This window comes from Mesitornis unicolor, unplaced genomic scaffold (assembly GCF_000695765.1).
Source record: "Mesitornis unicolor isolate BGI_N332 unplaced genomic scaffold, ASM69576v1 scaffold45099, whole genome shotgun sequence".
NCBI classification, from domain to species: Eukaryota; Metazoa; Chordata; class Aves; order Mesitornithiformes; family Mesitornithidae; genus Mesitornis; species Mesitornis unicolor.
The window spans coordinates 14,679-30,447 of NW_010206065.1; the positions used below are offsets into that span (position 1 = coordinate 14,679).

The 15,769-nt window shown below is 44.3% G+C and overlaps 1 protein-coding gene across 1 annotated transcript in view; it reads right to left on the reverse strand.

Moving 5' to 3' along the window:
* Positions 1 to 14,635, reverse strand: part of LOC104546275 (E3 ubiquitin-protein ligase MGRN1-like) — a gene marked incomplete at both ends in the record, with an annotated part of 26,977 nt that extends 12,342 nt beyond the window's left edge. Inside the window, 3 exons of the mRNA XM_010191628.1 lie at positions 5,382 to 5,528; positions 11,475 to 11,563; positions 14,517 to 14,635. Coding sequence (XP_010189930.1) covers positions 5,382 to 5,528; positions 11,475 to 11,563; positions 14,517 to 14,635 — 355 coding nt within the window. The remainder of the gene's footprint in view (positions 1 to 5,381; positions 5,529 to 11,474; positions 11,564 to 14,516) is intronic.
* Between the last annotated feature and the right edge of the window lie 1,134 nt (positions 14,636 to 15,769).

Here is a 15,769-nt window from a genome sequence, read left to right on the forward strand (position 1 = left end):
GATAACTACAACTGGAGAGTCCCAGGGGCCTTGGGAGCAGGCTAATAATGTGCACATCGAGGCTTTTGCCAGAAAAGGAAAGGATGCATTCATAGAGCACACACAAAAAAGAGAATATGAACATCTCTGCAGCCTGCTCCAAAAAACCCTACCTGTCTCCTAAACCAAAGGCACCAAAGGGTACAAACACATCAACCAGGTACTGCCAGAGAAGGCAGGCTACAAACTGGGAGTCCTTCAACTATTGTCTAGGAGCTGCTGAGGAGCGCTGCCAGCCCTGCAATGGAAACGCAATGTAGAGTACCCTCTTATTTATCTGGGGGGAAATCACATGCTCCTGAGCAATCACTAGTGAGTAGTGGACAAATAGCTCACACACCTGTATGCCTGTGCCTCCTATATGCTAAGGCAGTGATTCTCTGGCCATTTAGATAGGGCCCATCCTGGTTACCCTTCATCTTTTGGCCAAGACAGCTACAGCCTTCCTCACTGCATGGGCCAATCACCTGTACCGCAGGCACAGAGCTGCCTCTCCGGCTGGCTAGTCTTAAAACCCAGTTAGCATCACAGACTCCGACAGCAAATTTATCTTTGTTCATAGGACATTTTTGAAGCTGACAGGTACTGCTGTGCCTCAGAGACACCGAGCAATACAAGGCTTGTCCTCACAGGTGAGCAGTCGAGGTATTATGATGGTTTACCCAGCCAGGATCTTCCTTGCTTTCTACCCAGCTACTGGGAAGCTGAAGCCAAAGAAAAGCACAAACTGGGAAATATCACTCTCTCCAAGCCAGCCAGATCTCAGACCAGCTCCCTAAAAGCACACCCACCACTAACCAAAGATGAAAGCAGATTCTCAGGGAAGACGCTGTGCTAAAGCTTGCTGGGGGAACTGCCACAGGAAACAGAAGCACAGAGGAACAGTTTGGAAAAAAAACCAACAAAAAAACCCCACCAAAAAAACCCAACAACAACAAAAAAAACCAACAAGTAAAATGGACTTGACCAGAAAAATAAATGAAACTGAGGATATTGGGGGTCTTGAGCTGTTCAGACACAGGTCACCACTACTTCCACACCATTAAAGAGACTCTGGACACAGGCAGATCTGGTGTCTGTCACCTTTGGAATAATGCACCAGCTGGTCCTCCAAGAACTAACGTGTTTTACTCTAAAGAGTCTTTAGGCTCACCACAAAGTAAGTGGGCTAAAGTTATTCAGAAGGTGAGAGCAGCAGTTCTCTCTAGATTTAAACTAATTCCAATTTCATCTGAGAGGCTACAAATATCTGTACTAGCAGCATGAAGTGCCGGGTACCTTTCCCCGGGAATGCAACTGTTCTTCACCTCTGCAATCACCAACAGCCACACATTCGCCTTCTCCAGCATTTACTACTCAACTGTGGTCCCATAGTGATGATACAGCTTCCTGTAAAACTCAGCCATTCAGGACAAGAGGCAGGCAGCAGTTGGGAGCTACGTGTTCCCAAGAGCTTGGCTGGAAAATGGTACAGCTGAGCATATCTCCCAGCACAATTACCTGGGAGAGCCTGCTGAACGCTCCTTTGAGACAGGTTAGGACAGGGAGCACATACTGATAAAGCCACCAGCTTTTAAATGAAGTCCAAACAACTTCAGGAGGAAGCTCCCTGGCTTGCAGAGAGAAAGGCTTCCCCTGTGGTCGTGGAGACCAGCTAATCCCAAAGGCAGGCCCACGACACACAGAGCATTGTGGCTCTCAGATGAGCAGAGACCCCACAAGAAGCAATGCCTCTGCTCAGGGAGAGCCACCTTCCCTCCCCTCCCTCCTCTCACCCCAAATTGTATGAACATAACATTCCTAGCAGGAGTTTCACAGGAGCAGGAGTGCTGATACTATCAGCATCAGTGGTTGTTTCAGCAGAGAAGCAAGAATAACTTGTTTAGCGCTTCTAAGGAGCCATGCTGCAGGCTGGGAACTAGGAGAAAATTTCTGCTTTTGATGAGGGTCCAGAAAGTTTCTCCCATTTTAGGATTTAGCATCAGTTTAGGAGAGTGGAGAAAAAAAAGGGTTTTGTTTTAAAGACAATCTTCTTCCCAGTCAGGTGCTGGACACAGCAGTAGAAAACATTTGCATTTGTACATAGCGCAGCTTTTGCACATGCTTATTTCTTGAGGGTAGCTGTTAGCATCAAAAGAAATTGAGAAAGAAGGAAAAACTACCAGCCCAGGCAGGGGGAAGCTGCATTCTTATTAGCGCACTAAAAATGCACTCGCTCCACTTAGAGCTCTAAGAACACAGCCCAGATTTTTTTTTTTTCCACTAGAATTTGAAAAGAATAAATCAAAGTAATTATAGCACTGCCCTTTCAGAATTGCTTTGCAAAGCTGAAATCAGAGCTTCAAAAGGTTTTTACTAGCAGCCAGCAAATCCAGAGAAGCAGAGATGCCTACTTCGGGCAGCTGCACTAGCCCCAGGACGTGCTTCATGAGCCACTTCCACATGGAAAAACAGCCTGGGTTGAATTAAAGCAGCTTATAAAGTCTATATTTGTATCTCACTTCCCCCAGTCCTTATTACCTACACATCTGCATTAAATCAGGATCATGCTTTCCAAAAGGTTCACTGGCTTCTGGTGCAGCCCTCCACACCTCTATAACATTTATCGTCCAAGAACTCCAGAGCAAAGACAGACAGTTCATCACTCCTATACTATTGGGAAATTAAAGTATGATTTATTAAATAAAAGACCTGCAGTGGATACAAGAGCTGAATCTGAGTGCTTTGACTTTAGACACAAAGGTTTAGTGCGCTGGAGACTGCTGCTGCCTTAACAGGGCAGCCCAGCATCGTCAGCCACATTTTGTTAGCCAGGTAATGACTGCTGACTGCTGATCCTGGTTTCGTGCAGAGGAAGGTAGGGTTCATGAACAAAAGCTTCACTTCACTCATCTGAACAGAGATCTATCTCTCGGTGAACCATGGACAGGGTGGATTAAAACCTTCAAATTTAAAAAAATTCTTTTCTTTGAAGTTGATATTTGTGATAACTTTCAGAAACTCTGCCTAGGAATTGTTCAAATTAAATTTAAAAAGTAAGTAGTTCATGTTTGCTGCACAAGCTTTAAAGAACAGACAACAGAACTGGTGACAGTCACTGGCTCAGTGTACAGCACTAAATTTCAGTAAAACACACTCTTTTCAGTGAATCAGAAACTGTTTTCCTCCTCCAATCAACTGACAAGAGTTCTGAGAGGTGAACTACTAATTACAGAAGACTGAAAACACACTCCATCCAGAAACAGCTAGTTATATCGAGTAATTATAACACTCCCATTAGGCTATTATTATTCAAGGCAAAACAGGGAGTCCAACATGGAGCTGTTCAACCAACAAGAATGTTACACTGCTGGTCTTGGGTGATTCAGTTGCACTTCCACCCCAACACAGCTTGGTTCAAGACACAGGTTTTAAAAAGTACCTTTCCTTTTTAGAATATCTTCTTTTTTGCCATTTTGCCATAACAAAATGCAAAACTAGGAGTCTGAAAAAATGTATTTTAAATTATATATATATTCTTTACAGACTTAAGCTCTTTGTAAAATGTAGTAAAACATTTTATATTAAGTTTACAATGAGTTGTAAATGCAGATGGTTTCACTGTTACTGACCAGTGACAAACTAATTCTCCTTTGGGGTAAACCAACAAGCAAATAAACAAAACAAGGTTAAAATCAATGACTTAAACCAAGATTTGCTGATTTAAGCCACTGCTAAAGTTTGGCAATGGAAATACATCCACCCTGGCCATAGTGGCCCTTGGTTCTCCCTGTTAACTCATTGACTGTTTCCTTCTTAGGTCAAAAAACAAGGAACACTGCAGGGCAGCATAAGGGACACTGGCCACCTCTCCACGTTGTACCTGTATTAGGAAAAGAAGACTTCAATCTCCAAGGCTGCCATTCCAACACCTTCACTAGCACTAAATTCACAGGAAACCTAAGGACCTAAGAGACAGAACACGGAAACTTTATCAGGATTTCTAAGGCATCTTGCTGCATTCAGCTCTGCTCAGCAAAAACTGGATCTAAATAGAAAGGAGTTTCAGAGTTTGTCGAGAGCTGTTTTTCAAGCTTAAATGGAGCTAATTTATTACCTCCCCAAAATAAAGGCAGCATAATCTTCAACAGAAGAAGAGAAAGGGCCTAAACAAAAATTCTGGATCAGGATATCCTCCAGTTTGGAGGAATGCACATCTGAGTGGGAGCATTGAGCTTGTCTCATTTCTAAAATTACATTATTCATTGATCATTAGTGGGATGTTTATACTTTGCATAAGACTCTTAAGCCATTTTATGGTTTGTTATACATACTTCTCCCCACTGAAACCTCTGCAGATACCTCCAATAAAAAGTAAGTTTTGCCCCAAATCCAGAGCACCACTGCAGAAGCAATCAGCACTATGTGCACAGAGCTACTGATCAGCCAAAAGCCTCTACCAGAGGAAGCCAAGAGCTTCTGAAGCCTGAATCTTTCTTTACCCATAGAACAAAGATAATTCAGCCATTGGGAGCCTGCCATATCGTACCAGCATCTCACGTGTACTCACTCCGCACCAGGGAGAACACGTTTCAGCTACCTTGGCTCTTAATACACAGAGGAAGTTTTTCATAGTCTTACGGGATCCAGTGTTGATTGGAATGGTTTAAACATGCCAATTTAAATAAAAGGTTTTGAAATCTGTAGGGATGCACTACCAGGATATGAGAAAGATTCCACAGATGACATTTTGATCATTCTTTCTACAGCTAGCCAAAGGCTAACGTGTGTACATGGCAGAAAACACATAGACAAGGTTCTGGGCAGTAAATCCCTCTGATAACCATCTCACAACAGCCTGCGTTGAGGTGGTCATTTATCCCAAAAGTGGCTTTGAGTGGGCCTCAGTTACACACACTATGTAAATGTCAGACTGAACTTTACTTTGGTGGCCCAGATGCTCCCAACAAAGGGAACACACAAATCCAGTGAGTTAGGAGATCTGGAAAAAAACAAGCAGCATTTGAAGAAAAAGGTGGCGTTAGCTAGAACATCTTGCTGACAAAGCATACAGCTGTGGGTTCCTCTCCCTTGCTGCACACAGAATGGTTTCCCCACATCCCAAAAAACAACCAAAAAGGAAATAAGAAAGGATATTTGCTATATGGGGGAGGAAAGTGAAAGTAATATTCAAAGCTATCACAATATATAAAGCAAAACAGAAAAAAAGAGAGATTTCTCTCTCTCCACCTCCACCATCTCTGGCAGCACTGCCCTTGAGGGTGATTAACAAGAAATGTTTGACAGGGTCATCACCTGAGAGCTCCTGTGCCCCTCCATGCGCCCACAAGCCCAGGACTTACACTGCCATGCCACCAACAAACTCTTCTGTAGCCTGGCAGTAGATTGTGATGGCAACACGGGCATCCGCATCAAACGTGAACTCCAGGCTGTACAGGACTTTCTGCTTCCCATTCTCCTCAGTAGGGCTGTCCACATCATCTTTATACCTGAAAGACAATGCCAGAGGATTAGAATATATATTTATGAGATACCATCAAGATCACTTCGGAAATCAGGGCAAGAGTACTCCAGTCTAGGTGTCTGGGGCAGGCAAGGCACCATGGGCTTCCCCCTAGGCTTCCCAGGAGATTTCCATTTTTTTCCCTGAGGAAGGTTCTTCCAAGATGTGACTGAAGTTATTAAACTGAACTATGTAACAACAGTGCTGAGGGACCTCACCCAGCCTTACAGTGCCAACACACAGAATGAGACAAGAAAGTTAACTCTTGAATGTCAGACCCTTAGGAGAAGAAACATTCTCCTTCCTTTTTAAATCTTCACATTAGGCTCAGTATTTGGTCTAAATAAATCCTGCATAGGCCTGAAGTCTAAAGCCTAATTATTTTAACTCTGCAAATGAAACAGTGCATGACAGGCAAAAAACAAGGTTTCTGCAACACAAAGAACTCCTGAAGCTCAACACAAGGTACCTCCAGTATCACACAGAAGATGGCATTCAGATCAGAAAGCATCCAAATATAGAAACTTCAAATATCTTTAAATGTACAAATCATCAACTATACCTTTGATGCAGGTGATGACTGAAGCTTGCGCATATTTATTGTATGAACAAGAACTAATACGTTCAACTGCATAACGGACACATGATAGCCAGTAGGAATTTAGAAGTTTTTCAGTTAGCATAAAGGTGTATGAGAAGGGCTGTGGTTGTAGGGCAGAGAGGTTCTCCTTCCCCTCTACTCTGCCCTGGTGAGACCACATCTGGAATATTGTGTCCAGTTCTGGGCCCCTCAGTTCAAGAAGGACAGGGAATTGCTTGAAAGAGTCCAGCACAGGGCCACAAAGATGATGGAGGGAGCATCTCCCTTATGAGGAGCGGCTGAAGGAGCTGGGTCTCTTTAGCTTGCAGAAGAGGAGACTGAGGGGTGACCTCATTCATGGTTATCAATTTGTAAAGGGCGAGTGTCAGGAGAAGGAGCCAGGCTCTTCTCTCTGATGTCCAATGACAGGACAAGGGGCAATGGGTGTAAGCTGGAGCATAGAAGGTTCTACCTGAACATAAGGAAAAACTTTTTCACTGTGAGGGTGACAGAGCACTGGACCAGGCTGCCCAGAGAGGCTGCGGAGTCTCCTTCTCTGGACACATTCAAAACCCGCCTGGATGCGTTCCTGTGTGACCTGGTCTGGGTGATCCTGCTCTGGCAGGGGTTGGACTGGGTGATCTTTTGAGGTCCCTTCCAACTCCTGATATTCTGTGATTCTGTGAAAGATGAGCCATAACATGGCTATGGGCTACTGCACAGCTGGGTCCCACTGTGTGATCACCGCTGCCCAGTACTACTCCTTCTCCCTCCTGCTGGAAAAGGAAAAGGCAGGTAACAAACCCAGAGAAGAAAGTGGTATGAAGCAAGTTCCAAGGCAGTGAGCTATAACCACAGATAAGCAGTGATTTATGGCATGCCAGGAGGTGGCCAGGGAGACCAGCAGATCCTGGAACAAGCAGCCAACACGATACACCATATCTCCGCTGTCGTGAAGCGCAAAGTGACTGACAGGATGGACATTTTCACTGGCAGGGCAGAAGCAGATTCTCATGCGTTAATTCAAATCCCGCTGTAATCCTAGGACTGTAGGCACCACTGTTAGTTCATGCACGACGCAGGAATGGTGAATGCAGCACATTGCCTTTGAGCAACAACACTACTTGATTTGCTGCCCAGCTCCAGCCTCACTCGTCTATCGGTACTATCTTAATTGCCACGATGCCTGGGTCAAAGCCAAGCACCTAAACTATTCAGGAAAAGCTTGGCACCATCTCCAACTTCACAGTATCAGTCTGCCTCTCCCTTCATTAAACAGCCTCAATGAATATGCTGCACTGTTGAAAATATTCAGAAAAGGGCTAGGCATACCTTCATAATTCAATCTAATAATTGTCAAGGGAATCCTTATTTACCGAGTTCACCAAGATGTAATAACCGCTGCCTAATTAAAAGGGTTCCAGCATGAATTTTACTTAACACGACACTGAACAAGAATGAAACGTTCGGCTCCAGCAATTTAATACAGAAAGTGCAAAATAAAATTTAAGAGCAGTATAATCAAATACCTAACACCCACACTTGTACTAATTTAATCCTACTGTATCACTATAGTATACACCTGCATTCCTGTCTGAAGGGCTCGGAGAGCTCCAAACAAGACTTTTGCCAGCGGTTCACCTAGGTCAGAAGAGCAATCAAGCTAGAATACACCCAACACGCTAGGATAAAAAAGAAATTCCCAAGAACTAAGAGTCTGAATACCTGCAGCAGCCCAGATACAATATGCAGTACAGAGCAAGAGAGCATTTTCAAAGACCTACACTCACTGCCTATAAAGGTAGATATTAAAATAGAGATGCCTGGCACATGCATGTGTTACAGATTGACAACATAGATCTGGATACCTATAATACCAAGTAACAACGCGGGAGACCTGGGGGAGGGTGAATCACAAAAAAAGTAACATGTCAACAGTAAAACCATTGGTTGTTTTCTCTTCGCAGGGAGTCTCACAAAGCAAATGACTTCCCAGATCATCCTCTTGCTCTCAGCTTCAACCTTGCACCTCCCTGCCAGCACTCAAAACACGCTTGCACCTTTTCAAGGAGAAAAAGGGTTAAATCTAGACTAGAATAGATCTGTTGCCCTGGGAAACCACTGAAGGGCCACTGCCAACTGCAGTGCTTGAAGAGAAGGTTTCTGGAGGCTGCATCTGCTATGAAGAAGTAGAACCAGAGCCCTGTCTGCATGCAGCAGCATCACTCGAGCAGGGGGTACAGTTATACATGCCTGAATGGTGATAGCCACAGCAAAGCTGAATACACATCTTCCTGTTGCAACGTGCCTGGTGCTGGAGATTAGGAAAGTCGTCTGCCACATAGCAAGGAGTTCAGGTGAGAAATGACTGCTTTGGTGCATACTTTGAGAGGCAGAGACATCTCGTGTTCCACTTTAAGGTTCAGGAATGATGGTATGTAACTTCAGGGGAGTAACAAGACAAAGTTACACATTTTGCATTCCTTCCTTGCCAGGAACATGGCAGACAAGGAGGTGGTTCAAGAGCTCTTCTGTCTCCGCCTTCGCTTGAAGTTTACAGTGTACATTTAGTCCAGCCCTACAGACAGTGTTGATGTGAAGTGGCCACAGATGCATGCATAAATTTAGAAACCAGTGACTTTGCTAGGTGTGCCTTTTGGTCATGCACACAAGTTAATCGCACAGCCTTCAGAATCACGTGTATAGAGCAGAAGAGACTGACCACCTTTGAGAACAAATAGCTGATCCAATGTTATGATGAAAAAGGCAAAGCAGGATGACCAAGGGAGCTGAGACCACTTGGTCTGACATCACTTCTGGACAAAACAATGGAAATGCTGGAACTTTTTGTTTGTCTGTTAAAGAATTAAAAGATAAAAATATAATTAACAGCAGCCATGACAATTTTATAGAAACAGGCCAAGTCAAACCCGATTTCATCCTTTGAAGAGATTAAAAGTTCGATCAACAACTTAGTAGACATGCACAATAAATGCTAAGTATTGCTTGACTTAGTATTGCGAGATATGCATTACAACACTGTTAGAGCAGGCACTAAATGAAGTAAGAATGAGCTGGCATTTCTATCAGCTTTGACCTTCATGGAGGGAAATCATCATCAAATGGAGACTTTCCCATGTAGGGGCTCTGAAGCAATCTGCACACAGTTTAATGCTATTCAGGGCTGCAGAGGAAGCAATCCCAGCACCCCACCACTGCAGGATGAACCACTCCAAGGATCAAGGTGTGCTGGAGAGGGAAGAGTAGGGACTTATCTTCTCTCACTCACAGCCCCTCAGCTGTCTCCCCTCAGTCCCTATCATCCTCCTTTCTCTCAGGCCCTTACCTAAGATGCTTGGGGGTCTCACTGCTCTCCATGATATTGCTGCTGCTTCACACACATTCCCAAACTGCTATAACTGCTTCTCTCCAAAGCTGCTCCAAATATTCAGGATTTGGAAAAGCTCCAAATTTTTTGTCAGAGCAGGAAGCCCAGAGTTCCTCATGGAACACGGAAATTACCCCACATTCCTCCATAAAGCAAGCCCTACACTCCAAATTATGGGTCAACACCCTCCTCAGAGGTAAACAATGAGTTTTCAAGTAGACACAGGAAAAACAAAAGGCTTGTGAGGACTTTACTATCAGAACCTACCTTACACCTAGACACTGAGCTGAGTATCAGGATCATTTTATGTGGTGAAGGAGGGGGTAAATTCAACCTAACTAGTTCAGGAAAGAATGAACAAGCCTCAACCACAGGTTGTGAATAAGCCAAATTGGAGGGGGCACAAAGTGTCTTTATATGAACAGACATATAAAGCCTCTAGACTAGAACAGTAGAAAAGCACATGACAAAATGTGCCCTTGGAGACCAGTAATTAAAGTCTCATTTTGGGTCTACATCAGTAAAAGATGAAATGCTGGCGGTGTTGTCATCAACACTAACGAAGGAGCACAAGAGCCTGGAGAGCTCATGAGGCAGAGAAAGAACCAATAGTACTGGGAATCAGAGGGATGCACACCTTGTCACGTCAAGGTGCACAGTCACTGCATTGCAAATAGTCCAGAGCTGCGACTCTGCTTGGGGGGACAGGACATGCAGCCACAGAAAGCAGAATGACAGAACTGTACACACTAAACCCCACCAACTCCTCCATTCCCAGCGAGCCATGTTCCAGTGAGAAAGCCACTTCCATTCAGCTTCTGAGAGATGTTACACTGTTTTCGTAGATGTCTGAAAGGGGAACAAAATACCTTTTTGACCGCAAGTTAGGGAGGAAAGCAAGACTTTTTCCTAGATAAGTACTTCACCCTTTAGCTGAAAAAGCCAGACAGCATTCAGAGCAGTTTACCAATGGTTAATTTTTCAGAAGTCCTTACCTCTTTTCCTGCTCAATCAATTTTAAAATCACAGGTATTGCTCATTAAAAAAAAACCTCACAAAACAAAACAAAACAAAACCAACCTTGAGTTTTCAAATAAAAACAAAGTGAGGGTTTTGTGTGGTTATGACTCAAATTACACACATTACGCCATGCTCTCAGAACCACCTTGGCTGAGAGTTGAAGCTGGTCCCCTGCCAGTACTCCAGCCCTGCGTCTGTACTGCACAATTTAGAAAGACTCCAGGATCTCTGGGAAATGCTCTGCCTGGACATCTGCCCAGCTGCTCAGACCAAAACAAAGCACTGTTTGCTGGGCCCCTGTACTTCAGCCATCTGTTTGGAAGAGGGCAGCCGCAGGTCGAAGTATTAGCCATTGCGTTTAATCCAGCTAGTGCTGTATTAGATCCCAGCGTATAGCAGTGAGAGGTAACAGATCTCCATGATTATCCAGACGCCCTTCCCCTGTGCACAGGACACAAGCCATCTAAACAAATGCATAACACTAGGATAAAACTTTACCTTGGCAAGCAGGAGAAACCTGAGGAAGTTTCACTCAAGATCAATCAGCCTTCCTGGCTGGTGACTTGCACCAGAATCAGATACTTTCTGGCTTCTCCTTGCACAAGAATGCAGAAAGGAATCTGTCCATAGCATCTATTGACGTGACTAAGATCTTTCGTTCATACTAATGATTTCATGGTTTTGTTTATCACTCTAGTCTGTCCTGTAGAGACAGATACATTGCTGGTCCTGTTTGGAAACACAGATTGCTCAACTCTAGCGATAAGGAGCACATAAAACCACCTGAAAGCCCTGATCACAAAGGAACACAGAAACCTCTGGACATATCTAGTAACAAGGATCTGGAATTGAGCTATTTTTGCAAATCCTTATCAAATACAGTTTGGCTCTGGATGATAGATTGCTGGGTTGAATAAAATGAAGAGTTCAGGCAATAACAGTACCTCACAAGACGGAGAGAGTCTTTACGGATATTCACTAAACTTCTGAGTGTCTTCACGGGCTCATGTGGAGCTGGCGTTACATAGGGAAACTGGAACAAAAAGGCAAATAATTCTCTTATTATACTATAAAAGCTAGCAGTGTGTTACCTGGCATACAATTTACTCAAATCAAGAAACATCTACGTTTAAATGTGCTCAGTACAACAGCCACAAGGAACAGTAATAGCAAATTCTATTTACAGATAAATAAAGCATGTTTCAGGGTGAAAATCCCACTCTGGCTCAGCAATAGCTGATATTGGGAGTGTGCACTCTAAGAAAGGGCATTTTCACAAGGTCTGTTTCTGCATCCTGAATTCTCAGTCTCAAAATCCTTGCTCTCACAAGCTTTTCCACTAAAAAAACCACCTCCAGTTTGAGCAGAAGAAATGCAGCTCTTTCATGTGTGTTACAGCATACAAACAGTGACTTGACTGCTAATCAGCATGCCGAAGCCCTGGATTACTGAAGGAAACTCTTTTTAGTCTGAAACAATGGGGCAAATGTTCTGGAAAAGAAAAGGAGACAGGGATAGGGGGCCTCATTCTATTCTACAGTCAAGAGACCTTCTCTCACAGATCATCCTTTAAATAAAGGATTATAATGTTCAGACTGTAATTCTCCTTACTGGTCACACAATCTCCAGCGAGAAATGCAAAAGAAACTGCTTACTGTGGGGACTGCAACCTGTACAGCTGCAAACCCGCCTGCTGGAGCTCCCATCTGCTTGGGGAACTCTGAAGCTAAAACATCCGTTCACACAACTGCCAAGTTTGGTAGGTGCTCAGACCAAAACCAGGCATGCTCCAAGTCAGAGCAATGGCACAACACAAAGGTACAGAGCAGCAGGACAGGCTTTCAGGCCAGGTTACTCTGAGTGATGCAGCAACAGTGCCACCACAGAGCCTCATTAGAGTTGGGGTCCTTCAAACACACATCTACCAGGAGTCCTGCAGCAGCACAGAGAGAGTGACTGACATGGAGCAGAAGCACCAGGGACCACCAGTACACGTTTCCTTAGAAATGAGGAATCTGCTGAACAGGCAGCTGAATGCTGCTGCAGCTGAAGTTCAGGGCAGTTCCAGGACACAGTTCTTCAGTGTTTTCCCCTCAGGCCACTGAAATGCATTATTGGTGGGGCAAGAACCAGAGTCCGAGGGAAAATGTGCTGTTTCCTGACCAACATGAGGACACCACAGAAGAACCCGTGCCACAGCCACAGGCAGCAGAGAATTCACGGGGCACCAGCAACTACTTTCCTTGCACCCTGCTTGGTACTGTGGCTGTTAGCACTGCTCTACACGGCACAGTCAAGACCTCAGTTACTTCCAAGTGAGAACTTGGTCCACTTCCAGAAAGCAGTTTTGCTGCACTGTGTTCAAGTGTTTTTTTTCCTTGAAGATTAATCAGAGCTGCCAAAGGGCATTAACTTTACATAGGCAAACTATATACCATGACAGCCTCTCTCTCTTAAACCTATTTGGCAAATGTCCCACTGTGTTAACAGCATTCTCACCCACTCCCCCCTGAAGAAATTATGAAATTCAGTGCCGGGATGTCTGCAAGGAAACCCAGGCTGAGACATGAAGACAATTCAGCTCTGCAAGGCTAGTCCCTACAGCCGTAGGCACATGGGATATTTAGCTCACAGCTGTGCCTTCTACTTTTGTGGGAGCACTGTGCAGCTGCTAATCACAGAGCAAAGGAGAAGTGGTCAGCTTTTAACCACTACCCTTCATGGGCCCTGTGCACAGACATGGCGTAGGGCATGTGGTGAGCATCCCCATGCCTGCATAGCACTGTCACAGCCAGAATAATTCCCACGTAAAGTCCCTCCTTCCTAATTCTATTGTTCATCTGCACTTTATGCTTGAACAGGGGCAATCCAGGTTCTCACTTGTCCTCCCCTGCAGAGTCCTGTTAACTAACTGGTGCTAAAAATACTGATGGCACCACCCAAGGGCAACTTGGAAAGCAGACATGCTTGCCACCAGTCCAAATGCAAACACTGCGTCATCTTGCCTCAGTTTCCTCCATCTGTAAAACAGGGGTGATACTGAGCTGCCTTCTTCTGAGCACTACAAGCATGAATTAGCTAATAGTCAGAGTTTTTCTGAAGATGAAAACTATTACATTAATTTTTCATTTTCATGTTTTGAAGCTGCAGAAACAACTAGGAAAGTAGCTGGCAAAGCAAGCAGCTCTTTTCCCTTTCCTCTCCAGCACTTTGAAAACATCTCCACATGGCTCCTACTCTGTCACCTTTTGGTTCTTTTTAAGCAGTTCTGAGATGCAAGAGAAATCCAACTATCTGTCCCTCACAACGGTGCTATTTCCTCTCCACCGCAACAGAACAAGCAAATCACCCAAGCAGGTAGCTTTTCACAGTCTCATAAGATACCTGTGAGCCCAGAAATACCTCCACATTCCAACGGGGAAAACTAAAGGAGAGACTTTCTGAGCAGCTCACCTAGGCTACAAACCAAACAAAAATCACCAGAGATCAAGATCTGCCTTAACACTGCCCTACACCCAGTGGGCCACCTGTTTACCCAGAGAAGAGCACGCATTGAACACTGGCTGGGATCCATCCAACACAACCTGAAGCCTTGCGAAATTCAGGTCCTCAGAATGAATCTGCTTCCCAGCCTTCTCCTCTCTGCAGCATGTTTTACACTTGCTCAGGCAGACAATCAGAATCAGTCCCAAAATCTGTGCTCTCGAGTCCCTGCCCTTCTTCCCCCACTACTTCCTTCTGTGGAAATAAGTGTAGAGGGTGAATACTGCTTCTTAGAAAAACTCCACTTGCATCTAAACAGCTATGGCAGCTGGCAAGCTGGGTCATGGGGCGGGGGAACGTTCTTGCACCTCAGACTGGAGTGACACTCCTCAAGCGGCGACGCTCTCTTAGGTCTGTGCTATCTTCCTCTCCAGGCCTTACACAAGATTTTTCAAAACAGGCAGAGAACAAAAAGATAAAATAGACAGCATATAGGAACTTGCCTGAACAGGTCTGTTTCCAAGGAAGTTTAGATCCATGTTCTCGCCAAAAAGGTAGCCCTCAGGGTGAGGGGTGTCAAACTTCTCGCCTCCCATAAAGAAGTGACTTGCAAAGTAGTTTCCTAGGGAAAAAAAAAACAAACACAAAGAAATTAAAAAAACAACCCAAACCCTAAATGAGTGCTTTCCAGAGAACAGGTGGTACATGCAGTTTTTAATTCATGAGTATAAAAGAGCACAAGACAGAAAATACTTGCTAGTTCACTCCTTCACAGTATTACTAATGGCCACTACCAACAGTAGAAAAAGGGGGGGAAATAAAAATCAAACGTAACAACCCTAGAATAAATCATTACAGTGGAAATCATTCCATTTTAACTTGTTTTCCAGATAAGGGACAGGGAGAAGTAAGATTCAGCTCTTTCCAATATTGCTCAATTCTGATGAATTTGTCCTCTTTTCTCTACCTTCCAGTGTGAAATCCAGTCCCACAAACACTATCAACCTGCTCAGAGAAGGATGAGGCTTCCTCCCATAACAAAGTCCTGCACAGCCAGAGGGGCACCTGTTGAGCAAAGTTTGCCCTTGCTTTCCCTCTTTCACTCCCATGTCCCAGGGCAAGAATCACACAAAACCTTTACTGTGAGTGCCAGAGACTATACACCTCGATGCCAAATGTAACTAATAACACAGACTTCTATATGCAGAAACATGGATGTCTGGAAGAGATAAGCCCTGAGACTGACTAAACTGAGCTTCAGCTCTGAAAGCTTCACCACAGGTTTGTTTCATTCATGTTTAAGGCAATGCACTATAGTGCAGATTTCAGGAGCTGAGGCGTGTGCAAGGTCACTGGGATTCTGGAGCACTGGATTAACTGCAAAGCCAACCGAATCAACACAGATGTATGAGAGCATCACTGATGCTGCTTCCTCCTAGAAAGACTTCAGGAAAATACTCTCAGATATGAACTTCACCGAGTCACAATTTCAGAGAAGTAGCAGGAGAGAACTAAAACAAAAGGCTCCACGCAAGCCATTTCCCTTGAAATGTTGGAGTGGGGTTTTTTCATGCGTGTGATGAAACGACTGAGCCAAACGTACATTTGCTTCCCTAGGTGCAATGCATAGACAGCATAAAATTTGTTTTAAAACAAGTCACTACAGAAGTAGTAACTAACCATCTGAATGGTTATGGAGGCATTAGGGAAGGATTTGCAGTCCCTCTAGTTAGGAGAAAGTATGATTTACTTTGAA